Source organism: Cylas formicarius, unplaced genomic scaffold, assembly GCF_029955315.1.
Source record: "Cylas formicarius isolate icCylForm1 unplaced genomic scaffold, icCylForm1.1 PGA_scaffold_1__22_contigs__length_36826433, whole genome shotgun sequence".
Classification (NCBI taxonomy): Eukaryota; Metazoa; Arthropoda; class Insecta; order Coleoptera; family Brentidae; genus Cylas; species Cylas formicarius.
In genome coordinates, this window is record NW_026844264.1 from 14157512 (window position 1) to 14184922 (window position 27411).

Genomic DNA, 27411 nt, shown 5'->3' on the forward strand with positions numbered 1-27411 from the left:
TACAGCCCAAAAAAAAAGGTTGGATTACTGGCGAACTCAGTTTTTATAGAACATTAACAGGATTTCAAAACCTAATCCACAACACGTTTAGTTAACAAAATATTCTTCTCCCATCTTCCGAAATTATATCACACGAGTACCATTAGAGGAAACGGCATTGTTTGCTGAGAGACTAAAACTCAATAGCCGCATGTCCATTCATTCGTTCCGATGTACTGAGATTATAATTACGAGAATGTAATTACATATACATACGCGCGCGTGTGTGTGTATTTATCGTGGTCTTAATTTAACCTAATCTACTTCGCATATGATTATTTATAAACTATACCAAATTAGAACTGGCCCATTTCCAAAGATATCTTTGACGAAGGGCAACTTTTATGTTACATAAAACGATTTAGTAAATTTGTTCAAATATTTGAAAATGAATCTTCTGGAAAGTTGCTTGTTATTGGTGCTGGTGCGAGGATTCTGTTTTGCCAAGACTAGCATTCGCGTAGGTAAGTGTTAATTAAATTAACTTAAAATTTAGATCACCAGATGGTAGCTCCGGCGTATTGTTAAAATTGACTTTAAAAAATGCTATTGATTGAAGTTCCGGAAAATTGTTAGTGAATTAATTCTGTAGCACATTACGGTGAGGATGTATCAACATCTATCAATTGGAACGTACTGTATGAAAATATCGGGAAAGATTTCGATTTGTTACCTCCAGAAACTCGAATTATTAATAAACGCGATTTTTTATCTACAACGCGAATGTGTAAGTAAATGTAGGCTCGGTGTTGCATGAAAATGAAATTATTTTAATTTTCTCAGTATACGATTCGATGTCGCAAGACGGAAAGCTCGTCGCTGTTTTGGGAACAGCCAGCGTTATCGCATCATCCAATTTGGAATCTGTTTGCTCACATCTTTGCCTTCCGTACGTGACGGTTAAAAAAAGAAGCAAAAATCTACACAGCAGTACATTCAGCCTCTATCCAGATTCGGGGTTACTTTCCAAGGTGATGAGAAAGCTTTAGAGTTTTTGTTTTTAACATTCAGCAAACTTCTAGGCTCAAGCAACCATAATAAAAAGTTTCGATTGGGATGGATTTATTTTACTCTATGAGGAAGATGATGGTCTGCTCAACCTTCAGGAAGTCCTGAAACTTCAAAATTATAATAAAGATAAACCTAAAAATAATATTCTGATTAAGCAGCTTGATCCCGGTTGGGACAACAGGTAAAAAAATAATAACCTCTTTCAAATCAAATCTTTCGATGTCTGTATTAAGGGAAGTTCTTAAAAGCCTCAAAAACTCCACCATAAGGAGAATCATACTAGATTGCAATGTCGAAAGAATCTCTGAGATACTCATGCAAGCCGAGGAAGTGGATATATTGTCAGATTTTTCTACCAGCATTTTCCTTACATCACTGGTAGGTAGCAATCTTCGAACTCCTTTTGTTCCCACTACTGTTTCAGGACGCCCATACTATAGACTTCACCTTTTTAAATACTTTATCAAATATAACAACAATTAGACTGTTTAATCCAAACGAGCCCAGTTTTCAATACCGAGTGTTAGCTTATTATCCTGATATCACGCCAAATCAAATTAAGGTAAACAACTGCACAACAACATAGTGATTACGTCTCTGAATCTTGCTCTTGTTTAAGCTGGAAACAGCACTTTTGCATGACGCGATGTTATTGATTGCCATGCTTATCAATACAGTGAATGGTGATATTATTAACCAAAAAAATTACTGCAATTCAACAAAAAAGTTTGACCAAAGCCTCGAACTAGCTCATAAAATACGCATATCAATCCATGACGGACTTACTGGATCTCAGATCGACTTACATAGTGGAAGGAGAAACAGATTTAATTTAGAAATCATAGAAGTCAACAAACCTCACAAACCAATCGCCACTTGGAACTCAAAATTTCCAGACACCATTAACTTGAAGAGGAACGCTACTGAGCGGGAGGCCGAATTACAACGGAGATTGTCTAGCCATAATTTTATTGTCACCTCTAGGTAAGAATATTCTATCAGGAAAAAGTTCATTTCATCCTCGGCATCCAGGATAGGCGGTCCATACCTCTACCAAAGCAAAGAACCTGATGCTATCGGTAATGCTAGATACTACGGATATTCAATGGATCTTCTTAAGGAAATAGCCATTCTCATGAACATATCATACGAATTTAGGATCACGGAAGGCAATTTGTATCCTAATTTGGCCAGCGATCTTGTTGAAAGGGTAATGAAAGTAAATAATATTTGTTCATAATTTTTCTAATCTATTTTCCCACAATTTGCTGCATACTAGCATACTCTTTATTTGTCTTATTGTGCTTTAGTACAGTATTTAAGTATTTCAGAGAGCCGACTTAGCCATATGTGATTTTACGATAACTCCACAAAGACAAGAAATCATTGACTTCAGCATGCCGTTTATGAATTTAGGTAACCATTTGAGCTATTAATAAGCTTTTAAATCTTCAACATTCGACCGTATTCGAATTTTTTAAAACTTTCACGTATCGGCCGTATATAACACTGGGCAATATTTCAAGTTTCGAATGCTGTTGAATTCTTAAAAAGTCTATCACGAAATTGACCATTTGCTTAATAAAATTCTCGATGACTCAGTTAGTTTTATCTGAAGTCGGCGTAAATTTTCAGGAATCGGAATCCTGCATAAAGTTTCCGACGAGATAGAAGTCGATAATTTGTATGGTTTTCTCAAGCCTCTTTCGTGGGCGGTGTGGTTTTATATCTGGACCTTAAATTTGATTATTTCTCTAGTAATGTTTTTCGTTGCGAGGTAAGCAATATTCGATGTTAGCCGTGTTTAATATGATTTCAAAAGTTGCTCTTTTATAATCTTTTTATTTTAATTTGCTTAAAAGAATTTTCAGTTATTCTTATGTAACATCTTTATAAAGAATAAAATACATTCTACTCAAATTTAAATATTATTAATACATGTTTTTGTATGGCTTGTTCGCTAGGCTTGCACCAGGTGAATGGAAAAGCCCGAAACCATGGGACCCGAACGTTAAAGAATTAGAAAATATATGGGATATTAAGAACTTCCTGTGGTTAACCTTGGGCTCAATAACTACACAGGGCTGCGATATACTTCCAAAGTAATGTAGCACATAACACTTGAGGGAAGTAATAATGTTGCAATAGAAATCATTATGTCTAGAGCCCCTTCTACTAGAATCATTTCCGCATTTTGGTGGTTCTTCTCGCTTATAATTTCGAGCTCATATATCGCGAATATGGCTGCTTTTCTCACAATGTCGAAGAACGTCGAAACGATTGACAACGTGGAAGAGCTGGGGAAGCAGTCCAAAGTGAAATACGGTTAGAATTTTCGCAATATATAACCTACATCATATTAATAAGGACATAAGAAAGGGATAATATCCTTTCAGGTTTAGTTGAGGGGGCTTCCACTGCTGCGTTTTTCTCTACTTCCAACAACAGCCTTTACCAAAAGATGTGGAACAACATGAAAAACGAGAAACCGTCAGTTTTTGAAAAAGACAACGCAAACGGCGTTGAAAGGGTACTATCGACGAAAAATTCCTTGTACGCATTTTTTATGGAATCTACTGGAATTGAGTATGAGCTTGAGAGAAAGTGTAACTTGCGCAAAATAGGCAACTTGCTAGATTCAAAGTCCTATGGAATTGGGATGCCTATGAGTGAGTTCATTGCCCGAGTTGTAAATCTCGTATAAGTTAAGCAATGATTCCAGATGCTGATTATCGAGATTCAATAAACGCTGCAGTCTTGACGTTGCAGGAAAATGGGAGACTCGGAGAACTCAAAGAAAAATGGTGGAAGCTCGAGAGGCATGGAAATCCTTGTCCACCCGTAAGTTTCCATAGTTACATTATCGTTGACGGTATATCTATAGCGTTTCGTAGGTCGTACAACCCAGCGATGCACTGAGTTTGGGGAACGTAGGGGGAGTTTTTATAGTTCTAGTCGTCGGCATTGCATTCGCGTACTGCCTTGCTGCATTGCAATTCCTATGGAACGTGCGAAGAGTTTCTGTCGAAGAGAAAGTATGACACTTTCGCTAAAAATGTTCAAGCGAAAAACCCAGTTTGTGTTTTAGATTCCATACGCCGAAACGCTGAAAGCTGAGCTCAGATTTGCCTGCAACATTTTTTTGAAGAAAAAAGCAGTTAAATCGAACAAATCCGAAAAATCTTCACCAAATTAGTCACATATTATATTTAGTTGTTTCCTTTCGGGATGCAAATTTTCCTTTTTTTTTTGCTCTGCTAAAAATGATAATTAATTTCCAACTTAGACATCCATAATATAAACGTTAACAAAAATTATGTAAACTATAAGCAGCTTTTTATTTGCCTATTAACGTAGCCCGAATAAAAGCCAACCAAAACTGCGAGGACGTTTGTTCATAATTGCCGAAAATAATGTGTTAATATATTATCGGCATCCAACTTAATTAAATACATAATAAATACTGAAAATTACTAACGCCGATCGCATCAAATAGCCGCCTGGATTTACTGGTGTCGCAGTTTATAATTATCATTAAGCTCATTAACTGCATATTTGCATGTCTGGGTTTAAAATTAATTACGAAAAAAACTGTTGGCCCTGCACCAGCATCAATTTTGAAAAACGTTTTCAGTGCAAGTTGGAACACCGAATGGCAATTTTTCGAATTTTACTCGGAAAACATACTGAATTATTTTAGTTGATGAATATCAAATGTAAACGATGCTGGTTGGTGTTGCAATATCTGCGTTGGTTTGGTGCAATTTTATTGTTCTGGGCACAACTATTAACAGTATACACGTAGGTATGTATTTTAAGGGATTTGATTGTGACTCACCATTTAACCCACCTGAGGTTGTAGGTGTTTATAGCGAAAATGGTGTTACACCAAGCTGGTATGCGATTAAAGAAAACACCGGCGTAGATCTTCACCCAGTCGAGACAAATTTTGCCACTCTTTCAGAAATCGATAGCTTTGGAGCTATAAACCTGCGTGAGTACCCTGTGTCTCATTTTGGTCTCGACTGGGGGGTATGTCCGATGTTAGTGAAAATAGACCGTTGCATTTTCGCCAACCTTTGGTATCTTTTGTGAAACGAAGATGACTTTAACAAAATTTTCAGTAGAAATTTGAAGTTTTGGGGCACCCCTCGTATATCGGGTATGAAATGTCGGAAAGGTGAAAAGTGCATCCGAAATAGATTTTTACGTTCAGTAACGTTGTCAGTTTTTTCCAAATGGTTTGTACTTTTTGAAAAAAAAAGTTTTGATTTTCTGAACGAAATTTGATTCCGCTTGGCTTCTCAAAAATGGTTAACAGGGGCCATTTTATAAATCAGCTCACAAAAATGAATATTTTTAATTTTCATGAAAGTGTTTGCGGTGGGACATCTAAAAGTTACCTTATTTATTCACAATACTTACACAATAACATAAACTAGGGTACAAAAATATTAATGGATCATAAATTTAAGCTTCCTGATAGGCGACTGGTATATTGCAATTGGTTTTTGGAACAAATTAAGCGAGACCATCATTTTGCTAGGAAGGTAATCTGGTCGGATGAAACATTCGTCAGCGGCGCCGTATATTTAATAAGCAAAATATTTGACACTGGTATATAATATTTGGGAGAGAACAAGCACGTTTTGGTTTCAGTGTGGCCTGGTTCAGAGTGGGGAATAAAATCGTCTATGGTATTTTTGAAGATGTTTTGACTACAGAGTTGTATATTAAAATTTTGCAAGATATCATACCAGAATTATTAGCCGTTTGCGCATTTAAATTCCATATCTTTTTCACAAAATGGGGCATCCGCGCATAATCATAGGCAAGTAAGACCCGTTTTAGAGGACAATGTTGGAGATTATCGGAGAGCTACTAGGGTCTAACAGGTGGCCTGCGAGGTGCTCTGATTTAAGCGTTTTAGATTTTGTTGTTGTTTGTTTGTTTTTAAACAGTGAAATAAATGTCAATCGCCACATTTATATCTTAAAAAATTATATGAAAGTTTGCGAATACAACCTCTTTTATTCTGAAAGCTTTGGGAAGGATAGAAACTGTTGGTGGTTCAGGTTGTGCGTTAGAGAAAATGGTCGACATTTTGAACAGTATTTTTGGCTTTAAAAATTAAAATAAATATGTTCAAATTTGCCAAAAATGATAAATTTTAATAACTTTTATGTTCCTTATCATGTTTAATAAGTGTTTTAATATCTAGGTTTTCGATTTGGTTTATCCTTTTTAATAATATATTACTATTAAAATGTTAATATTAAACTAAGTTGGCTTCATGGAAATTATAAAAGTTATTGTGTATGTATTGTCAGATTAGATATTTAATAAATCCTTTTTCCATGGTATACCGCAAATACTTTCATTGACGTCATTTATACAAATAAGCTGTTATATTTTTTTGAGAAGCTTAAAAGCATTAAAAAAAATCTATATTGGGTGTGATTTTCACCTTTTCGACATGTCATAGGATATCCGAGATACGAGGGGTGCCCAAAACTACCAAATTTCCAAAATCACCCTGTATTTTCAAAACTAAGCAAGCCATGAAAATTTTGTTAAGGTCACCTTTCGTTTCACAAAAAAAATACCAGAATCCCTTAGTCGCTACCAAAATGGGACACAGTGTACAATAAATACGTCGAAATTAAAAATCTGGAAATATTCGTTTCCAATCGTTTCAGTCTGCCAAGCAGCTTGCTCTGAAAGCGGAATATCTGCAGTATTCGGACCAAACAATTTAGTAACAGCTTCAGCATTCGAATCAGTATGTTCCCATCTCGGTATACCGTTTATTTCAACCAGATGGAGACCTAGACAAACCAAAAAGTTCGAAACTACCTTTAACTTTTATCCGGATTCGGATTTGCTGTCACAGGTAGCTCAATCGCTAACTAAAATTCGCAAAATTTTTGAGACTTTTCAGGGCTTGGCTGCTATTATCGAGAGTTTAGATTGGGACCGTTTCGCGATCCTCTATGAAAATAAGGATAGTCTTCTCAAATTGCAGGACGTATTAAAATTGCAGGAATATAAACAGGCTGCTAGCAAGAATTCTATTGTTTTAGAACAGCTCGATCCAGGATGGGATAACAGGTACCCACGGGACGACAAGCCAAAAAAGAATTAAACCATGAAATATTAAAGCAAATGTTTCAATTAATGGGCTAAACAAAAAATAGCGAGTTTCAAAGTTAATAAAAAATAATAAAAATCTTTTTCTGCTAACAAGTGATATAATTTGAAACTTTTTTATTATTAACTTGTTCTCAAAAATTACTTTTAGTACCTTGATTTTTTCTTGCTCTCAGAGGCTCAAAACATTTTTTAGAACTCACCTTTTCAAATATTTGTGTGTCTAAGTTTTGTCGGTACGCTTGTTCGCAGATTCCTTCTCAAGCATATCCGAAATTCAGCTATAACGCGCATTGTTTTGGACTGTAGCGTGGACAAAATCCTGGACGTCCTAACCCAAGCCAAAGAGGTGAGACTGCTTTCAGATTTCGCCACAAGCGTATTCCTAACTTCGCTGGTAACGTAAAAATGTCTATAGCGTTAAATAGTTAGTACGTACTACTAGATTATTTTTAGGATGCTCACACTTTGGATTTCAGCCAGCTGGACACAAAATCGAACATTACGACCATGAGGCTGTTCGATCCTTCCGATCCATTCTTCTCCGACAGAGCCGGAAAATATCTTCCAGGCCAACAGCCAGAAAAAATAACGGTGAGCCCTTCCTCACTTACCTGTTTTAGAGGTTTTGATAGATTGCTCAGTATTTATTTATATAGTAAAATATTAATTTTGCAAGGAAATATTTAAATGAGATTAACAATATGTTGTTGATAAAGGATATCGGGTAGCGGTCTGTGGTTAAAAAACAAGGGAAATAAAAAGCTCCTTTTTCCTTAACAATCAATATTTCGTCAAGTTATTTGTTGGCTTCTTCAGGAGTAAACTAAAATTTAATAAAAACAACAGGCCAAACTATATAACAGACAATTGTGAGAATTACAAAATTAGAGTTTACCACATAGTTCTTCAAAACAATACTCTACAATTAGTGTAAATGAACGAAGCGACATAACGAAACAAACGGAGAAACACTTAGTATACAATTTTTAATAGTGGTAGGCAAAAGTTGCGCTAACGGGTGTATCGAAAAAACAATCAAAAAACAATCCATATAAATAATGACAAAAAGCATAAAAATAACCTACTCCGTGGATCAACGAAGTAAAGCGGATTCACTACTTGATGGCTGAATATTATATTATCTGTTGTTCAACCGAAAAATGTTACGGTATATATTGCTTATTTGCTGTGTATCAGACTTGTAGTTAATAGAATTTTTGTTTTTGTTAATAGAGCCCATTTCAAGAAACAGTCGGCCTTTATATATTTTAGGATTGCTGTGTTGTGTCAAACATTGTTTCAACTGTATAGTCGGCCCAATATAACTTGACAACCCAAACACGACAATTGATATATGACATTAGGGTTGTATAGTATGGGAGTTGGATCTTTGACTATAGAAAATCGTTTTGAGACTTTTTCAGTATTAAGTTTGGCAATTTTTATTTCCTTGAATTATTTGAAAATATTTATGATAGATTCTGTGAAGTTTTTAATATAAGATATCTTTCTGTAACAGACCCGAGCGCCTAATTCCTCTCTTGGACCGTCAAATGTGTTGGAGTTATAGATTATTTTCTTAAATATATGTTTTGGGTATCCATTATTGACAAAAATGTTGAAATTTTTTTTCAATTTATCTTGAACAAAACTTTCATGGCTCAAATGTGTAACTCTGTTTTTTATACCTATAATTGTATTAAATTTTGGGCTCAAAAATGACTTTTACATTTTTTCATTAAACACTCAGCAGGCAGTTAGTTATGTTTTATCTTAATATTTGGATATCCTTATTTATTGCACTTCAGGTAGAAGCTGCCTTGCAGGTTGACGCAATGTCATATATTGCACAGGCGTTGAAAGCGATTGCGACGAAAGATCCTGAAACAGAAGTCGCCTCCTCTCCATTATTTTGCAACAGTTCCGTCAAGTACGAAGACAAAATAGGGTTGATTCGACAAATGCAAGAGGTATTTTTAGCGCAGTGCTCTATTAATATATCATTTACCTAGTCTACATGCAAACCGCGTAGTTAATTCGAATCAGACACGACGCAAGGAGGTCCAAGATAAACAAAAACTCCCGTCCAATAAAACCCCGAAACAAAATGCACTGGCGAAAATTTTAATTCTCTTTTGTTTGCAGACCGCTTCAGCGGATTCTTTAACCGGAGAAATTAACTTGTCAAGAGGGAAACGAGAAACGTTCCAGCTGAACGTAATTGAAATTTACAAACCGGAAAAACCGATCGGTATATGGAATTCGGAATTTCCAGACAGGGTACATCTTACAAGGGATAAAACCGAAAGGGAAGCAGAACTGCAGAAGAGGCTGGAGAATCATAATTTTATCGTTTCTTCCAGGTACCTAAAACCTCCCCATCCATGTACAATTTGGATTTACAGATACTGGCCTTACAAGAGTATCGCAATATCGGCATCTTTTCTTTTATTCTCTTTTCAAAAGTACGCTCATTCATTTGATTTTCAGGATTGGAGGGCCGTATTTGTTCTTAAATCCCGACCCAGAAACCTCAGGAAATGCCAGATACTACGGATATTCCATGGATTTAATTTCGGAAATAGCAAAGATAATGAACATCACTTTCCAGTTCCAAATCACAGACAAAAATCTATACGCAAATTTAGCCAACGATCTTATCGAAAGGGTAGGTAAATGGCCTTTGATTACTTGCGGTAGTGCCATCAGCTAACCTTCTTGGTAGAGAGCAGATTTGGCCATCTGCGACTTTACCATAACACCCCAGCGACGAGAGGTGATCGACTTTAGCATGCCGTTCATGAGTTTGGGAATCGGTATACTCCATAAAAAGGCAGAGCTCGAAGAGAGCGACAACATGTATGCATTTCTTCGGCCTCTCTATAAGACCGTTTGGATGTACATGGCAACGCTGTATTTACTTATGTCCGCCGCCATATTTATAATTGCTAGGTACCTATGAAAATTGTTTTCAGTTTTCGCGCCTTGAACTCGAAAACTTGTTAATGTTCAAGGATGTCGTCAGAAGACTGGGAAAATCCACACCCGTGTGACGACAATCCGGAAGAATTGGAAAATATATGGGATTTCAAAAATTGTTTGTGGCTGACATTGGGGTCGATCACAACTCAAGGCTGCGATATTCTACCCAAGTAGGTGGCTAACATGTCATTACTTTATTATCGTTGAAATAATGACTTGAAATGAACATTGTGCGGCTATAACCTCTTTAATTCTTCTTTGTCACTCGTAGGGGAACCTGTACTCGAATAGCGACCGCTAGTTGGTGGTTTTTCTCATTAATCATCACCAGTTCCTACACAGCAAATTTAGCTGCATTCCTGACGATGTCCAAAATGGACGACTCTGTTGATTCGGTAGAGGAGCTGGCCAAACAATCGAAAATTAAGTATGGTGTGTAACAAACATCCCTAACACTTATCAGGAAATTTTGCTGACTACGATGTTGATAGGATTGGTGCAGGGTGCGTCAACGGAAACTTTTTTCTCACACTCGAACAATTCCGTCTACCAAAAAATGTGGAACACGATGTCTAACGAGAAGCCTTCGGTGTTTGAACCTGACAATGGTAGGGGTGTGGATCGAATATTGTCAACCAAGGACAGCTTGTATGCGTTTTTTATGGAATCTACTGGGATCGAATACGAATTGGAACGCAAATGCGAACTGAGAAAAATTGGAGGGCTACTCGATTCGAAGTCTTATGGTATAGGAATGCCACTGAGTGAGTGATATTCAAAATTTGATCGATCTGAGTAATTTACTAAGAAACGAAGAAACTAAAATGAGAAATTTTGCAATGAACATATTTCAGAGAAAACTATAAAATAAACTTTTAGATGCGGACTATAGACACTCTATCAATGCAGCTGTATTACAGCTTCAAGAATCGGGCAAACTGATTGACCTAAAGGAGAAATGGTGGAAGCGGGAACGGGAAGGCGATCCTTGCCCTAGTGTGAGTAATTTCATAAGGCGTCAAGCAATTGTCATCCGAAAGCTTTTTTCCAGAGTGTCGAAGTCGATAGTGACGCCCTAGCTCTGGCTAATGTGGGTGGGGTATTCTTGGTGCTTGTTTGTGGTATTGCGATAGCGTTCGCTATAGCCATTTTGGAATTCATCTGGAACGCTTACAATGTATCCGTAGAGGAACACGTATGACCATTACGTCGCATCGATACAACATGAGATTATTACATCTAATTGTAGATGTCGTTCTCGCAAGCCCTTAAGGCCGAGGTCAAGTTCGCCTGCAATTTATCAGTAACTAAGAAACGAGCTAAGCCTCAAATATCGGAAGCGTCATCTGCGTCATCTGCGAAGTCTGCAGACAAAGAAAAATCTCCTCTGAGAAGCATAATGGCCAACGCAGGATCATTTTTGACCATAAACACAGCCGCGATGAATAAACTTGGTTCTTCGTCTCGCCTCGTTAGTGTCGAGCCAAAAAATGAAAGTGACGTAAACTTTTAACGCCACGCCACTGAACGTTATTACCGTGCCCCCGACGACGGCCCAATGTTTCGGAAATTAGATCGGAAATATTCCAATAGATTGCGACGCTTGATTGGCCTTTATTTGCATATTAATTCTTTTCCAGTCTCATCGTAAAAGTTCAAACAAACGTTAATTACGAATCGACCGAAGAAATGAATTTTCAATAGGAAAAAGTCAATCACGGATTTTAGGAGATTGGATTTTTCGAAAGCGCTTTTTTTTGCCGACGTTTGTTCGCGGAGAATTTTCAATTTTCTTATTGGGCGGAACAAGATGGAACTTCTCTTGACTTCAGGGACGGCGCCCACTAGAAGTGCTTATTCTTTGCAAACTCGCATAACTGATAAACAAAATTGTTGGTGGTATTCAGAAGCATATTTCTACAAAACTACAAACGATAGTTTGGAAGCGTATTCCGAATAGAAAAGCAAAATTTATCCGCTTTGAGAATATTTTTGTGCTTTTAAATTTTCCAAATTTTAAATTTAAGCCAGATGAATAACGCTATTTTGATTTGGGATATATTTATCATCATTAAGAAACTGGAAAAGATATGATTTCTTTTTTGGTTTTTAGTGCGATTCCCATAATTGCAATAATTACAATTGTTGCATCATTTTGAATAGTAAAAACTTTTTTAGTAATATTCGTATTTAATCCTTAGGAACAAATTTCCTTCCATTTTATATGTGGCATTCCCAGTCTTCATATATTTGGTGTGCATTTTTAATAAGTAAGCGGCTCACATTTATCCGAAAGCAATTTCCGTTTCCTTAGTATCCGTCTTGCATTTTTCCACGACCTTGGACAAAATACCCCAGCCTTTATGCTCTTAATAAACCTCGACAATTAATAATTCATCCTTTAATGCTCCAGCGGAATCAACAGTTTTCGTCATGCTCTGCATCTGGTTTTTCCGAGAAGGTAAAGTAACTTATTACTTTGATGAAAAGTCCCTTAGTTTTCCGGAAACTCATCTGGCTTTACGTTTGTTTGTATTACGCGAACCGGCTCTTTGTTTGCTTGCTGTTTATTTACGGAAAGGGATTTAATATCTCAGCTCGGAGTAGTTTAGGGTTATTTTATGGCAGTTTGGGTGTTTATAAAAGGTGGGAAAACCCGAATTTTATGCGAAATTCCCCAAAATTTTGATATGGGTCAAAGTAGCACCGCCTTATTTAAATGAACTTTACATTCAGTGGCAGCCCAAAACTTGTGTTCTACTAAATAGAATCAATTAAAAAATATTTTATCTGAATTTCGTTTTGTTTAATACCCTCTTTGAAATACAACGAAAAAGTTGGCCAAAAAGTTAACCACAATTTCAGGTCACCTAATGCCCCATCATAAATAATAAAAAAAATAGATTTACAGCTGTCGAAAAATTACCCCCAAATAATTGATGGATGTTCTTTTTTAGATTTTTTGAAAAAGTAACTAAACTACGAGACATATGAGATCCAAGGTTACCACTTTTATGAAACAAATTGGTTCGATATTGTAAAGGGTTATGTTAGAAAACTCAAGTGCACAAAATTTGCAGCTATCAACTTGAAATTTGATAAAACGGCAAAGGCCCACCGTTATACGTAACCTGTTAAAGATGGGCACAATCTATCTGACTTTGGAAAGCATAAGTAAAATAATTTTAAAATATTTTTTTGGGTGATATTGAGTCCAAGAAAACAATAGTTTACCGGAAAGAAAAAATTAAAAACTTTTACTGCAGGTATTGTTTCGAAAGTATACATTGTGTTCCAAATTGTCAGTTTTTGGTGAAACTTCAAATGCCACAATCAGAATTATGCCACTGTTTCATTCCCGAGACACAGAAATAGAAATTTTGCTTTTTTTGGAGTGGTATCACATCATATCACCTTCTATAAATAAAAGGTAAAACTTCATCTAGATAGATAATTTTAAGTAGAATTCAGTGATGTCAACAATTTGTTTTAGACAAAATTAAACAAAATAATAAATAGGAATATGCTATTATATATATTATAAATATATACTATAAATAAAAAATTACTAACCATATTTTACTCTGAACTTGTTAGACTCAATTATCTTGATAAACTTGATAATAATGACTAAGAAAACTTTTCAAAATGGTTCCCCTCCTCCCGATCTAAATACTTCTTTCTGTTCTATAGTTCTATAGTGTTGGCTGGATTTAGGTAATTATTTTGTCTAATGCCAAACGAAAAAAATCTATTATTGAGAGGTCTGGCGATATACCTGACCACCTTACTGGTTGATTTGTACCAATCCAGCGATTGCGAAAATGTGCAGACAGAAATGGTGTTATTTGTGAATTGTGGGAAGAGCGTCGTCCCGCTGAAAGTAAATATTGTGGGGCACGTTATCCAATAAATTCAGTAGCATTCGATTTAAAATTGCTAGATATGTGTCTGCTGTTCAAATCAATCTTTGTTCCCACTATGAAGCAAGCGACGTTAAATCCAAACCTTCCCTGTTGTTGCCGACGTTAAAAATTGATTTTTCGTATACCAATATTTATTATTATTATTACTTTATCCACAACTTCTGATTCCTGTTGCATCGATTTTTGCTGAGTCGAAATTGCTGACGTTTCGCCAACCATCCTATTGGCTTCTTCAGAGCTTGACTGAAACTGGCTCGTATTAGACATTTAAACTCGAAACACCCTAACATCCGTCTTTTGAGTTGGAAGCTAATAATAACCTGCCATTCGTAGATTTTCCTATCAATAAATAATCAGATCTAACATTGGGTCATTGTGTTTACAGAAAACCTACGCACATAGATCGATACATTAATGCATGGTCACATTACCATCCGCCCCAAAAATCATCGGCTATCAACTCTCTTGTTTACAGACATTAAAGATATTAAGCGTTCCATAAAAAAATCACTTCATCACAATCTTACAATAGTAATGAGGCCGAAAGCAATCCTACACTTGCCACTGTGGTCCTCCCTTACATTCAAAACATCACTGACCACATATCAAAAGTTCTAAAAAAGTATAACGTCAAAACCAGATTTACTATTTGTCCAAAAACCAATCGGTCCGTCAAAGACAAAATTCCATTTGAGATGCCAGAATTCCATGCATATGCGGCAAATAATACATTGGAGAGACCGGACGAAAAATATCAGGCTAAGCTCAAAGAACACCAAAGACTAAGACAAATAAACTCATCAGCTGTTGCCGAACACACTCATGAAACCGGACATAAAATTTTATTCGATAAAAGTAAAATTCTTACATGTAATTAGTTCTTCTACCAACGAAAAATCCTAGAGTCTATAGAAATCTTAACCGCGACTCAGGTTATACCCCTCATTAGCGCCCCCCTCAAACAATATATAAGCAGGTACACAGTAAAATACGAGCCAGTTTCAGTCAAGCTCTGAAGAAGCCAACAGGATGATTGGCAAAACGTCAGCAATTTCGATTCATCAAAAACCGACGCAGGAGGAATCCAGAAGTTTTGTAAAAAGTATTACAGTAGCCTGTGGACGTTTCTTTGCAAAATGTATTATTATTATTGCCAACTTACGTTTTGCTTATAATATTCCGTTTTTAATGGTTAGTTTACGTCGGAAGTTCTCAGTGTAATATATAATTTTAAATGAAAAAAAAGGCGAATAGGATACCATCTCAAAAATCACAAATCCTTTTCAATTGTATTTCTTCTGGTTTTATTATTAGCTATAACTAATTAGCCGTTAAAAACAGTGCAGTGCATGAGTTATAATTCTTGTGCTTCTAGATTGTGTGCATTGTATAGAGTGCGTGGGAGATAGGATGAAATAAATGCCGGAAGTGTTAATGTCGGATGTAAATTATTGGCCGCCACAGATAAGAAAATGTGCGCACCCTGATGACTGTTACGTGATGTTTGAAAAAATATTGAATATGACGTTTTTGATATCAAACAACAAGTCCATTTTATGTGTTAGTTGATCAATATATACCAAAAATTTTCACGTCTACGGGATTTAATTAATAATACGCCTTCGCACGGATCAAATTGGTTTCACCTCAGAATATGCAATAAACCGAAAACAAACGCAAATATAGTTTAAAACATTGAAATAATTGGCTATGCTGCACGGTCCGTGTAAATAACCTATTAAACAAACTGAAAAACATTCGCGATTTAAATTCGCCAGCTCAATTCGGCCGAAATGTTATAATTAAATTCCCTAAAACAACTGACACAAAATTAAAATCCGAGAGGGGTTTATTTTGTCGAACGAAATATTTGACGTTTTACAAAAGCGACGGAATTAAAATCGCGACACACAAACCCACGGCAACCGTTTGAAGTTTGTTTTTTACGTCGGACAACGCACAATTTCGTGTGGTGTGATAGATACTCGGTGAAGCTGTGTGATTCGTCGACCTTACAAAAATTGGGTCCCCTCTAATTCCGCAATGTGAATTGCAGCTACAGACGATGAGACATCGGCAATTTATTTCCACAAGTTCAGCACTTGAGCTTGCTGCTGGAGTGACGTCACTAATCCTCTCGAAAAAACTGCGTTATTTGTGAAGGAGAATTATTACAATTACGTGTTCTAATTCTGTTATCTAGGCCTTTCAAAAAATGGAAAGCAAATGAATAATACAATTCGAGACAGTATAATAAAAAGTCATAGCGGAACAAATCCTCCCTTAGTAGCTAGCTTAGTGGGCGATTTCTCATGACTAACGGGTTGACTTAAAAGCTGAACTCTTTTACTAATTTTACTTTTCTTAGAATTCCCGCTTCACTTTTTTTCAACTTTAATATCGATATGCTGTATGTACGACGTTTTCTTGAGAGCTATTATAAGTTTAGGTTCCAAATACACCGATTTACTGATCATATAGCATTCGGGTACTCTTACATTGTTCCTCTGTAAGTACTGGAATTGTAAATTTATTAGGATATTTTATTAAAAATAAAATTATAATTAACAAATACCTACAAAAATATAAATAGAGTCCAGCACATTACTTATCCAAACTTATTATTTCAGACTGCAATTATAGAGGAAGTGTCCGAGTTTTTGAATTAGTATCTCACATTTTAAGTTTGCTCTCAATCATGAAGCTACTTACAATCAGAAGGAAACATGCGAATATTTCAAGATATCGATCAATCCTACAGTAAAAGGAAACACCCTGAAGCAATAACATAGATATATAATACGTACTTGTATAATTTATTCGTTCTATTTTCATTGCCATTAAACGCTAGAAGCGAACATAGCTGTTATACTTTTTAAAAAAATTTCGAATGGATATAGTTTATTCTTGTCATAAATTATTTTCAATATCCACTTTTGAGTCATTTCTAGCATTCTAAGATCCAGCACTCCCCCCCTCCCCCAAACCATTATTCCGTAGTATGTATGTGGTTGAACAAGCCTTGCACTTTTTTTATGTTTTTCTATGATTGCAAAATCTCTATCTCAACTAAAAAAGGTGTATCCTTTAACGGGAAATTTATAAATAATTACATCAAAAACATTATTTGGCAGCAGAGTCAAATACATTATTGCTGTTATGAACTGGTTTTTATTTTGTCCGCCGCAGTTATCGGACCACAAAATAAGCTTTCTTCTTCCGTGATTGTCAATTTCTTTAGTGAAGTTGGTATGTAAACAGGAGCTTTTTTCCATAGAACTCCTTCCACCAAAGTCCTCAGTCCATAGACACATGAATTCCTTTCCTGTAACAGAATTATGAATTCCTAAGTTACATACTGTGACCTGTTGTGTCAGTTGATATTGTTTTTGTAGCAGTCTTTGCTCGTCGATGGTGAAGTTCTTGTTCCGTTACGGCAGTTTTATTTCCTGATTTTATCTGAACAGCCAAATTATCACATGTGGAGCATGTATCTACACTGGGCTTTGCAAAAGATGGGTTAAATTTCCTTATACCATTGCCTATTGAGAGGTGGTTTATTAGTTTTCGGTTGAGTATTTCTCCAAAAATTCACGGTATATCCTACTAATGCTTAAAGCTGATGACAAAAAGAGCTTATCCGGGGTTTTCGCTCTTAATTTTTGGAAAACTTTCAATATGCCCTATAATTCTGGCAGTCCATGTGGGCTATGGAAATATTTTTTCCAGCACCTCCTCATTTTGCCGACCATCAAGAATTTTTTCTCCCAAAAGCTGTACTCTTCTTGGTGTTACAGGAAACGTACTGAATCTCCAGGTAAAAGTAAGTGTGAAGTGAAGTGAGTGTTTCCTTCTACTTTCACTGCTGTGTAGGTAGTGTGAATGACGTCTGTCTCCTTTAGATTAATTGTAGATGAATTACTCTTTGTAGGTAACATTACTACTTACGTCAGACGTAGGAATTTTCTGTGGAATCATTTTTTTGCTTTCTTCGCCGTAATTTTTCTTAAGTTTGTTCTTCTTCGAGCTATCCTCACATTTCTTCTTCTTAGAACAATTCTCTTTAGATTTATCCATACCACCTTTAATATTTATGTGATAAAACTCAACATAACACTTAGAAATGAATGTATTATCAGACTAACACTGCGGTACATGCAACGTTACGACTTGGATCGCCGCTCTACCTTCCACTCTCTGCTAGCGATATCGTCACAAAATAAATTTTAGGCGATGAAAAATAGTTCTTACAACAGATTTCACGTGAAAACCAATAATTGGCACTTACAACGTTATAGAAATGCACGCTTCATTTATTACTGAATTTATTGAAAACTTGATCGAACTGAACCAAGTATCACATTCTAATGCGGTAGTAGGATAGAGACTATTAATTTGATGTAATCCGTCTTGAAGTTTACTCAGACGAAACTGTTACCGCTCCAAGCGTCCAGTTTAGAGCTCTACAAACACAATGATCGTGTTCGAACAGACCGAACGCAAAACGTACTCTAGTGTTTATCTAATCTCGAAGTTTATGTGCAGAGATCTCCTTTGACGAAGCCCCTGTTTGTCTGCTACTTCTTCGAGTGACGCTCGGAAATAAATAGGGGTATAGCCCTACGGACGCTGCCGCTTTTCCGTTTGGTTTTCATCAGCATTTGGTGAATTACAACTAGAATTATCGTTGCAGATTTGAGAATACCAGCGAAAAATGCTTAGTTTCTTTGTGACTACAATATTGCATTGATATTTCCCTTTTTTTATGAGGCAGTGATATGTGTTTATAATTAGATACAATAAAAATATCTATGTGCTATTGAAAAGAACATGATTTAGTCCAGTACCATTTTCTATCACTATGAGAAGAAAACTTAAAATGCAGATTTCTGAAATCATTTAGCAACCAAACAAAGAAAATTGAAATCCGTGTAATAAAAAGTCATGGCAGAACAAATCCCCACTTTGGAGCTATCGCCTCTTTTTGAGTACAACGTTAATGGGCGATTTCTAATGGCTTACGGGTTGTCTCAAAACCTGAACTCTTTAACTAATCTAACTTTTCTTAGGATTCCCTTTAAGTTTGGGCTCCAAATACACCTATTGACTATTTAGTTTAAAGGGTTGTTTCAGTTTTTGTGTGATTTTTAATTATTGGAAACTATACAAATATACAAATACCTACAAAAATATAAGTATATTTTTGTAGGTTTACTTTCAATCATAAAGCTACTTTCAATCAGAGGGGACATAGGAATGTTTCAAGATATCCATCAATTCTACAGTAAAAGGAAACACCCTGAAGCAATAATATAGATAAATAATACGCACTTTTGTAGTTTATTGGTTACATTTTCATTGTCATAAAACGTTAACTACTACCAACCGAAATAGCTCTTTCTACCATTCTATTCCATTATTCCACCATATTACTAATTAGTACACAAGCACCAACTGAAACATAATTCGGATCGAAGCGTATCTATGAGCAAAGGATGTTTGGGATTTTTGTCATTATTTTAAAAAAGAAAAGAAATGTAAAAGTTCATATACATATATCCACGATCACGTCTAGAACTTTGCTAGAAAGACTGCACTTCTACTTATGCACATATTTGATTATGTCATACTCTACAAAAGCAAATTCAATTAACTTCCCAGAATAAAGTACTTATGCACATATTTAATTACGTCATACTCTAAAAAAGCCAATTCAAATAAAGTTAGCAGTCAATGTGTGGTGGTTGACGTTTCAGGTGGATCTGATTGTAATTAGTAGAGACATACGCTTGAAAAATATACAGGATGTCCCCATAAGCGATCATTAAAGCAACTGAACATTTTGCAATTTACTGAGACCCCTGGCGAACAAAATGTTAATCCACTTGCGAAGTAAAATTTATGGTTGGGTAGTATTCAAATCGTTCATTTGGTATAGTTCAGGATTCAGTGCGGTTATAGGTTCCTCAGAATATTCAAGATTAAAAGAAAAGCTTATCGGTTGCAAATCCAAACAACACAAATCAGTCCGTTTTTATTCTTTAAACCTATCTAGCACATTTTAAGAGACCCGCATCAACAACAAACCAGCTAAAATGAATTTGTGTATATACATGCACTTTATGTTGACGTGAAATCTTGAAGTACTTTAATAGCCCTGTTCAAGTTATCGAATGGGCACGAAATATTTTTAACAAGAATTCTCTGAGCGGTTTTTCGTCAAACATCTCTGTAAACCGACAAATAATTACCCACATATTTCACGTCTTTAAAACCACTCAAAAGGGAACGGCGCAACAAGTTGCTTTCTTTATCCAGACAAATGTATCGAAAATACGTTTTAAATGGATACTCTTAATTTTCATTGCGTGGAAACCGGTCAGATATAAATTCTCTTGGACAGTATTGGCAGGTGTCGGACTGTCCCAAAAGGCCAATCTTAATTAGTGGTTTCCAGTTCATTACTCACCGCCGTCGCGACGTTCGACCGACATCGCTTTATCCAACGGACATTGTCGATTGTTGTGAGATATTTATGGCCGATCCCTATATTTTGTCCTAGAGAGAGAAAAGAGGTGATAAATCGTAGTTCTGGTCCGGCAGCCATTCTCCATTAAGAATCAGAGATTTCGCACGAAGCGATTATAAATGACCCCTTGTTTAATTTGGGGTCTAAGTGGACGTTTACAATATTCGCCTACTGAACGTCAGCAAAAATACCCTTCAGGTTTTGGGGACCAGTTTGGTACTATAATTTATCACCTCGGATATATTTTCAAAACGGAGTTTGTGAGCCCAAACAAATGTAATTTAAATGCTACCTTTAAACCAAACAAATGAAAATGTTAGAGTTCTCCAAACCATATACCGTTTTTACGACGTAGTCCGGTATTTAACTTTGGTACATTTTTATGAAGGTCTAACCGCAAGGCTACTTTGCTTGGATTTCTCTTTATAACCCATAATAAATAGATTCGCAATTCCAGAACGACGTTCCAGAACCGTACTTAGGTACTTCGTGGATACAAATGTTGAAAGCTGACGGATTTGTGTAGAGTTTCATCGGTCAGATCAAAGATGTCTGCTGTCATGTTTTTATGGTAGTCAACCTTTGCTTCTTTGACATCTTTTGCAGAAAGCAACAAAACGTTATCTAATCAACCAGCTTCAGAGCCAGCATGTAGGAGGATTAGTCTTTAGCCCTGCGAATCTGGCACATCTAACGAACATTTCCTGCTGTTAGCAGGTCTCATCTAAATATATGATGGGAAGGTTTTTCGCACGAATTTCTTGGATTTCTCTCAAATATCTTGTTCTCCACTTCGAAATTCTTCTCGATTCCATGAAAACTTGCCTCTTATTGATGGTTTTGTAATAAAAACCAGTCCTTCGTAACAACTTACGCAAAGTCTCTTGGTAATAGTCAACGTTCGGAACACTACGCAAATCTTCTTCTCATACGCATCATATGTCAGCCGTCTCACTATTCCGGCATGGTGCATGTCAAGACTTTTTTGGGAACCCACGATCTTTCCGGGTTTTTTTTTCTTGGACACCTTTCACAGCTATGTCACGTACGGTCATCTCGGACGTTAATTTTATGGCTCCACTTTCCCCAGATGTTAGTAATTGGTGAAAGATAAATTATGTTAAAATGTGTATGGCACCTCAATAAAATGGCACATTGAGTCTTGAAAACCAATTGAATAACAATAACAATTACCAACACAAGACGGAATAGAAGTAACTCCAAAGCTTCGACGTCTAAGAAAATACCGTTTCATAAAACTGACAGCATACTCCGATTTCACAAACCCCCAAAATCAACCAACAGAAAACTGGGAAAACATCCATCAAATATCTACATAATATTTTGTATTACTTTCATGGGAAAAAATATTGGAAACTAATGTGTTTTTAATATAGGAGATTAACCTATATAATGGGCAAATTCAACTTGAAATCGAGCAACCTCAAGTAGGGGCTGTTTTAAAAAGATTTATAAAATGCACACTAATATGAATTAAAGTTTAATTACAGAAAATTTCGCTACTCTTAAAGTACCATAGTCCGCACGGCACAGTTCTTGTCCGCTAACATATTAAATACGGCCCTGGCTTATGGTACATGTGATGAAATGATTGGTTCCTTCCCCAGTTTAATTATACGTATTAATTATGAAGTTGAAACTATAAAAGGTTGTAAAAACGGTATATTGTTTGGAGAACTCTAACATTTTATAAAAAATCTTTACTAGATAGTTGAACTCTGTTTACAAGTATTTGACTACTTCTCATTTGGTACATATTTTGTGCAATATCTCATGTGCTAATTATCTAGGTCTCTGAGCGTCTACAACTCTGGCATGTGTAATTATATAGTAAAACTCGAGTTCAAAAAAGAGGGTCAGAAACAAACGCAAGCAATTTAAAAGTCGACTCAAGTTTTATTAATTTCCCTTTTCCAGAATATGCTAATATATCATGTCAATTCTCCTCGAGCACATGATGATTAATCACCGTTGTCACCTGGATGTGCCGGGACGGGATCGAATTTCGTAACACCTTGCCTGATTTTTTCCTGAAACCGGTCGCACGATCGCCTATCCTTTATCTGATCATCCGGACAACTCAGCTGGATTTCCCGGAATAGGCAGTGCTTCAAAGAAGCACCTGAAGGATTGCACGTCGACTGATTCCGGGCAGAATTTTTCGCTTCTGTTATACACGTATTCACCAGTTTCTCCCGGACTGATTCGAACCACTGTTCTTTGTCCATGGTTTCTTTGAGGAAGTTGTTTATCTCATTTTCTTTGGGGTTGCCTTCGTCGTCAATCTACAATGGAATCGGTGTAGAGTTAAGTTTGGTGGAAAATCCTTGCTATCAAAAGTATGTTTGATGGAATTATATAAGGTAGTAAAAATTATTTGAATTGAAAAAATTCTGTTCATAATTCATAGTTTAAAATTGATAATAATAAATCGTCTTTCATTTCATATAAAAAGAGAACACTGAGGTATATATTAGCAACAGTTCATCCATAAGACCCTTGTTAATTAGTCTGCTTAGTTCGGCTTTTATGCTAGCTTTGAAATTTTATAGAAAAAAAAAAGTTCAGTCTGGAATTATAATCACAAAAATCATTGTAAACAACACTTACTTTAAACATAGCCGCGTTATGTCCACGAACAGATAATATATTATTAATTAATTAATATCATAATTATTTTTAAGAAATTTTCTTCGAATTGACATTTCTAACCAAGAGATTTCATTAATTTTCAGAGATATTCTGAAACATTTAATTGAAAAGAAAAATTATATTCTGTAATTTTCTTACGAAATAGTTATTTATTAGTTTTGCACAACGTCTTTAGCACGATCAGTAAACTTCAACTCAGAAACCAGTAGGACACAAACGTTGTGCGCTGAATTACAGAACTGAAGGGTTCAATCAGAAATCTCAATCTTAGAACTACTTTTTAATGTGCCTTCGCTTGTATGTTTCCAAAAATTTAATAAACTGATCTAATCTATAAGACAATTACACTTGACTTACAAACAAGTGTAATAAATATATTCCAGCAATCTCCAAAGAAAGAGCAAACAAAGGATGAAGTTGACATATACACAATTTTAGAAAAAATAGTGAAATGTCATTTTTTCATAGCATCGAAATGAGATTTTACTTACCAGACCCTTCTTTTGAGCCACGCACTGCATAACACACTGAAATAAAAAATTGATTTTATCAGCTGCAATAAGTTATATTTGACTGTATTAGTTGCAGAAATTTGGCCCTCTCTTTTAGAATATGTTCATATAAGATATCCAAAAGTCTTCAATAAGCAAAGCATAATTGGAGGCTATTATTTTTACCATCATATCATTTTTGCGTTTCTCTGCTTCCTCGCAACTGAATGGATCTCTCCTATGTTCGTGTTTCTCCGGTTTCTCAACTCCAATCACCTCCTTGAAACAAGTTCTATATAGCTCCTTTTCTCGATCGTGTCGTTCCTCGAAAGTATTTTCTGCACAGCACAGTGCCGGTCGGCGATGTCTGCGTTTGCATTTATCATCGTTCACGGCATCCTCATCACGTCTGTTTCGTGGGTGAAACGAATTGTCGTACAAGGAATTGTAACCATCTTCAAGCTCCAGTGCGAGATATTGATCTGTGAAAAATTTTCAACTAATGTATATATATATATATATATATATATATATATATATATATATATATATATATATATATATATATATATATATATATATATATATATATATGATGACACTATATTCCGGGATATCATCCGTTCGCTCGTTGAACTCCGACTGGAATCCTGCAAATCTTGCATCCGACTGGAATCCTGCAGACGTTTCGCCAAAATCTCACTTGGCATCTTCAATGCTCGCGCTCCGAAAACACTTCGAACACTGTTTTCGGAGCGCGAGCATTGAAGATGCCAAGTGAGATTTTGGCGAAACGTCTGCAGGATTCCAGTCGGAGTTCAACGAGCGAACGGATGATATCCCGGAATATAGTGTCATCACATTTTTCCATCCGTGAGTCAATACGTGAGATAATATATATATATATATATATATATATATATATATATATATATATATATATATATATATATATATATATATATATATATATATATATATATATATATATATATATATTATATATGCTATTTCAGTCAAACCAATATCACATCATTTTCAGCAATACGTTTTTTCTACAGAAAAAATATCGCTTTGCATTTTTTAAAGTTTTTTATTATTTATTTAGATTTAGAGTGTTTAAATTACGAATAATCGGAAAATGTTTAATTAAAACATTAATTAAAATAAATATGACTTCTATAAAATATTCTGCAAGTATTTGTGTTTAAAATTAATGGCGACTAACTTGCGAATTTTTAATCTTAACAATGTTTTGGGTTTTACAAACTCTGAATCAGCCTATCAAATTTAATATCTAGCTTTTTACTAGCGTCTGCTATGCGCTCAGAAGAGCATGTTAAAAAATAATGTCTGGTGCATCTTTGATTCGTTATAATATGTTTGGGAATTGCTTTTTTAGAAACTGTTACAAAACTATTCCAAAAAAATTCGCATATTATTTCTACTCATCAGTGTTTCTTATCTTCATCAATACGGTCATTTGTTAGCTTCTTTAAAGTTGGACAAATTTATATTACGACTTATTTTGGGAACATTTCTTAAAAATCACATGATGCTGAGACTTTCAATGGAAAATTATATGTAAGTTGTTTATTTATTTATTTATTTCAACGGCTGAGCCAATATACAAAGAAATGATATAAATATAAATAAAAATAGCAACATAGAAAAATACAAACTTAGGAAAATAACCATATAAAAAACACAAAAACAAAAAAAACGGTAAAAATCCATAAAAAAAACTGTATTGCTATAGTTACTTATAATCAACTATTTTTTTAATATTATCTAAATTGGTCGAAGATCTCTAGTAAAGGGATTAAGACAGTAGTTGTTAAAAAATCTCAAGGTTCGAGTTAAAGGAGAAGAGGTAGACTGGAAACGGCCAGTACAATTATAGATACCATTCAAAAATTTGTAACAGAATCTGAACATTGATTGTATTGATAAATGAAATCATTCAATGGTTCTGCCGATTTGCCAACTAAGTAAATAAGCCGTTTTCCACAAAATAACAGAAAATATTAGTTAATGGTTTAGAAATTATCTCATTAGTATGCAAATATACAAATTTTTTGGTTAGTTTGTAGTGGTTAGTTGTATGCCCTGACATACTACCCTTAGTCAGACTGAGATATAATGTGTCAGTTTTGTTTTAAAATGTTTTTAATATTTTTTTCAAAAAGTTTCTGTAGGTGCTTACTTAAATTTTACTTTTTTTACTGGTAAAATTATTAAAATGATGTAAAGTAAAGATGAGTTCAATAATAAGTTGATGGTCAAGTTAGAGGATAAGGCGAATAATTATTACAATTTTTACATATTCCAGAATAATGAATTGGTCAGTAGACTTAGAAGGATTAAACAGGTAGGTTCTTGTAGTACAACAAAAGTGGACGACCGATTTATTAAAAAATATGACAATCAAAAAGTAGGCGTAGCTTTTATTATTTATTATTTTTATTATGTTTATTATTGTTTATTATTGTTAAGCAACGCCACTTGGAGCATGCAAGTGACTGAAAAACAAATAAAAGCAAAAACTGTGTTATTAAATAGTTGTATTTAAATGTTTCTTATTACAATCTTTTTGCTAAATAACGTTTGTTTTAAAATATATTTTGATCTTAAAAATATGATTTTATTTAAAAACCATTTTAAGTTGATTGGAAGTTTGAAATGGAAGTTGAGTACCACATTAACTGTCATAGAATAACGTGAACCGAAATAAAGCCTGTGATATAACCGCCACTAGCTAATCCAACAGCTATTATATTACACCTAAATAAAATCTTCTACTTAACTGAAGCAAATCGCTGATCTAGTACTGAAACATAAAAAAATTGAGAAAACGTTACTAATACATAAATTAAGAAGCCACCCGGCAGAAAATTAGAAGAAAAGCATGTTTATTAACATGCTTTTCTTCTAATATAACATATAAGTTAGGTGCACGGAACAAAGTTATTTTTGATAAGAATCCTTGAAGAAAACGAAAACAACTCTCTAATACCGTAAAATTTGTGCATGCCCTTTTACTTCGTCTTAATGGCAATTCATGTTAAATTGAAGTTAAGTTTACGCTGCGTATAACTAAATTAGCTTTAAACGTTCATAACTTACTAAACGCGGCATCTTGAAAGTCATACGCCATCACGAGGCATAGAGCTGCGGTCACCGAAATACAGACGTTAACTATGTTATTCATGATGTTGCCAAAGGTATTAACACTGAAGATTTCAGGTCCAGAACCGTTTATATAATCGAGTCAAGCTGCAAATTGTTATCCTACCGCGGGAAGTTACCTGAAGCAACAAGCCTTATACAAAGGATCACTATTTTATAGGCAGGATCGTTAATTGTGCCACTTGCGTTTTTTATTTTCATAATTGGTCCAAATAATTCATTTTAAGTATTGGGCAAATTTATTTTATAAAAGATATTGTTAGGTTAGATTGAAGTACATATAATCTAAGTACCGATTGTCGTGTGCATTAGTAAAAGTGGTGGGATTTTCTGAACAAGTAAACAAATTAACTTAACCTGCGGGCCTGGCATGTGAGCATGGGTATTTCGTTAGGCCTGCAATGCTTTGGCGGCTTGG

The 27411-nt window shown here is 35.1% G+C and overlaps 3 protein-coding genes across 5 annotated transcripts; 2 read left to right on the plus strand and 1 right to left on the minus strand.

Moving 5' to 3' along the window:
• Window positions 1-395: 395 nt before the first annotated feature.
• On the plus strand, window positions 396-4278 carry LOC132696535 (glutamate receptor ionotropic, kainate 2-like). 2 transcript variants are annotated; one of them, XM_060661416.1, is made up of 16 exons: window positions 396-503; window positions 632-766; window positions 823-1010; window positions 1062-1231; window positions 1284-1428; window positions 1475-1612; window positions 1670-2034; window positions 2083-2260; window positions 2382-2466; window positions 2686-2827; window positions 3015-3152; window positions 3215-3375; window positions 3447-3719; window positions 3773-3891; window positions 3935-4085; window positions 4139-4278. In XM_060661416.1, exons 1-16 carry the CDS (start codon window positions 428-430, stop codon window positions 4165-4167), a joined length of 2493 nt encoding a protein of 830 aa, XP_060517399.1. In that variant the 5' UTR covers window positions 396-427; the 3' UTR covers window positions 4168-4278. The 2 variants fall into 2 exon arrangements, with proteins under 2 accessions (XP_060517399.1, XP_060517398.1); XM_060661415.1 differs by having other exon boundaries at window positions 3945-4085.
• Window positions 4279-4716: 438 nt separating this feature from the next.
• Window positions 4717-13556, plus strand: LOC132696534 (glutamate receptor ionotropic, kainate 2-like). Of its 2 annotated transcripts, none has more exons than XM_060661414.1 (16): window positions 4717-4855; window positions 4913-5044; window positions 6750-6943; window positions 6992-7161; window positions 7453-7549; window positions 7657-7794; window positions 9012-9173; window positions 9349-9566; window positions 9694-9871; window positions 9929-10155; window positions 10218-10355; window positions 10457-10617; window positions 10677-10949; window positions 11065-11183; window positions 11237-11380; window positions 11435-13556. In XM_060661414.1, the coding sequence occupies exons 1-16, from the start codon at window positions 4774-4776 to the stop codon at window positions 11696-11698; spliced, it is 2697 nt and encodes an 898-aa protein (XP_060517397.1). In that variant the 5' UTR covers window positions 4717-4773; the 3' UTR covers window positions 11699-13556. The 2 variants fall into 2 exon arrangements, with proteins under 2 accessions (XP_060517397.1, XP_060517395.1); XM_060661412.1 differs by having other exon boundaries at window positions 7453-7597; window positions 11435-13555.
• Window positions 13557-22537: 8981 nt separating this feature from the next.
• On the minus strand, window positions 22538-27065 carry LOC132696333 (uncharacterized). The gene is made up of 4 exons (XM_060661095.1): window positions 26931-27065; window positions 23991-24286; window positions 23805-23840; window positions 22538-22946 (listed from the first exon to the last, which is right to left on the minus strand). Exons 1-4 carry the CDS (start codon window positions 27013-27015, stop codon window positions 22623-22625), a joined length of 741 nt encoding a protein of 246 aa, XP_060517078.1. The 5' UTR covers window positions 27016-27065; the 3' UTR covers window positions 22538-22622.
• Window positions 27066-27411: the final 346 nt, after the last annotated feature.

Coding starts and splice junctions, on each gene's coding strand:
- LOC132696535 (XM_060661415.1), top strand. CDS start 428: ATGAATCTTCTGGAAAGTTGCTTGTTATTGGTGCTGGTGCGAGGATTC. Junction 504..631: donor CAAGACTAGCATTCGCGTAG/GTAAGTGTTAAT, acceptor TTAATTCTGTAG/CACATTACGGTGAGGATGTA. Junction 2,261..2,381: donor CCAGCGATCTTGTTGAAAGG/GTAATGAAAGTA, acceptor TAAGTATTTCAG/AGAGCCGACTTAGCCATATG.
- LOC132696534 (XM_060661412.1), top strand. CDS start 4,774: ATGCTGGTTGGTGTTGCAATATCTGCGTTGGTTTGGTGCAATTTTATT. Junction 4,856..4,912: donor TATTAACAGTATACACGTAG/GTATGTATTTTA, acceptor CTGAGGTTGTAG/GTGTTTATAGCGAAAATGGT. Junction 10,156..10,217: donor GCCATATTTATAATTGCTAG/GTACCTATGAAA, acceptor TTAATGTTCAAG/GATGTCGTCAGAAGACTGGG.
- LOC132696333 (XM_060661095.1), bottom strand. CDS start 27,015: ATGAATAACATAGTTAACGTCTGTATTTCGGTGACCGCAGCTCTATGC. Junction 24,287..26,930: donor CTTTCAAGATGCCGCGTTTA/GTAAGTTATGAA, acceptor AATTTTTCACAG/ATCAATATCTCGCACTGGAG. Junction 22,947..23,804: donor TGGCTCAAAAGAAGGGTCTG/GTAAGTAAAATC, acceptor ATTCCATTGTAG/ATTGACGACGAAGGCAACCC.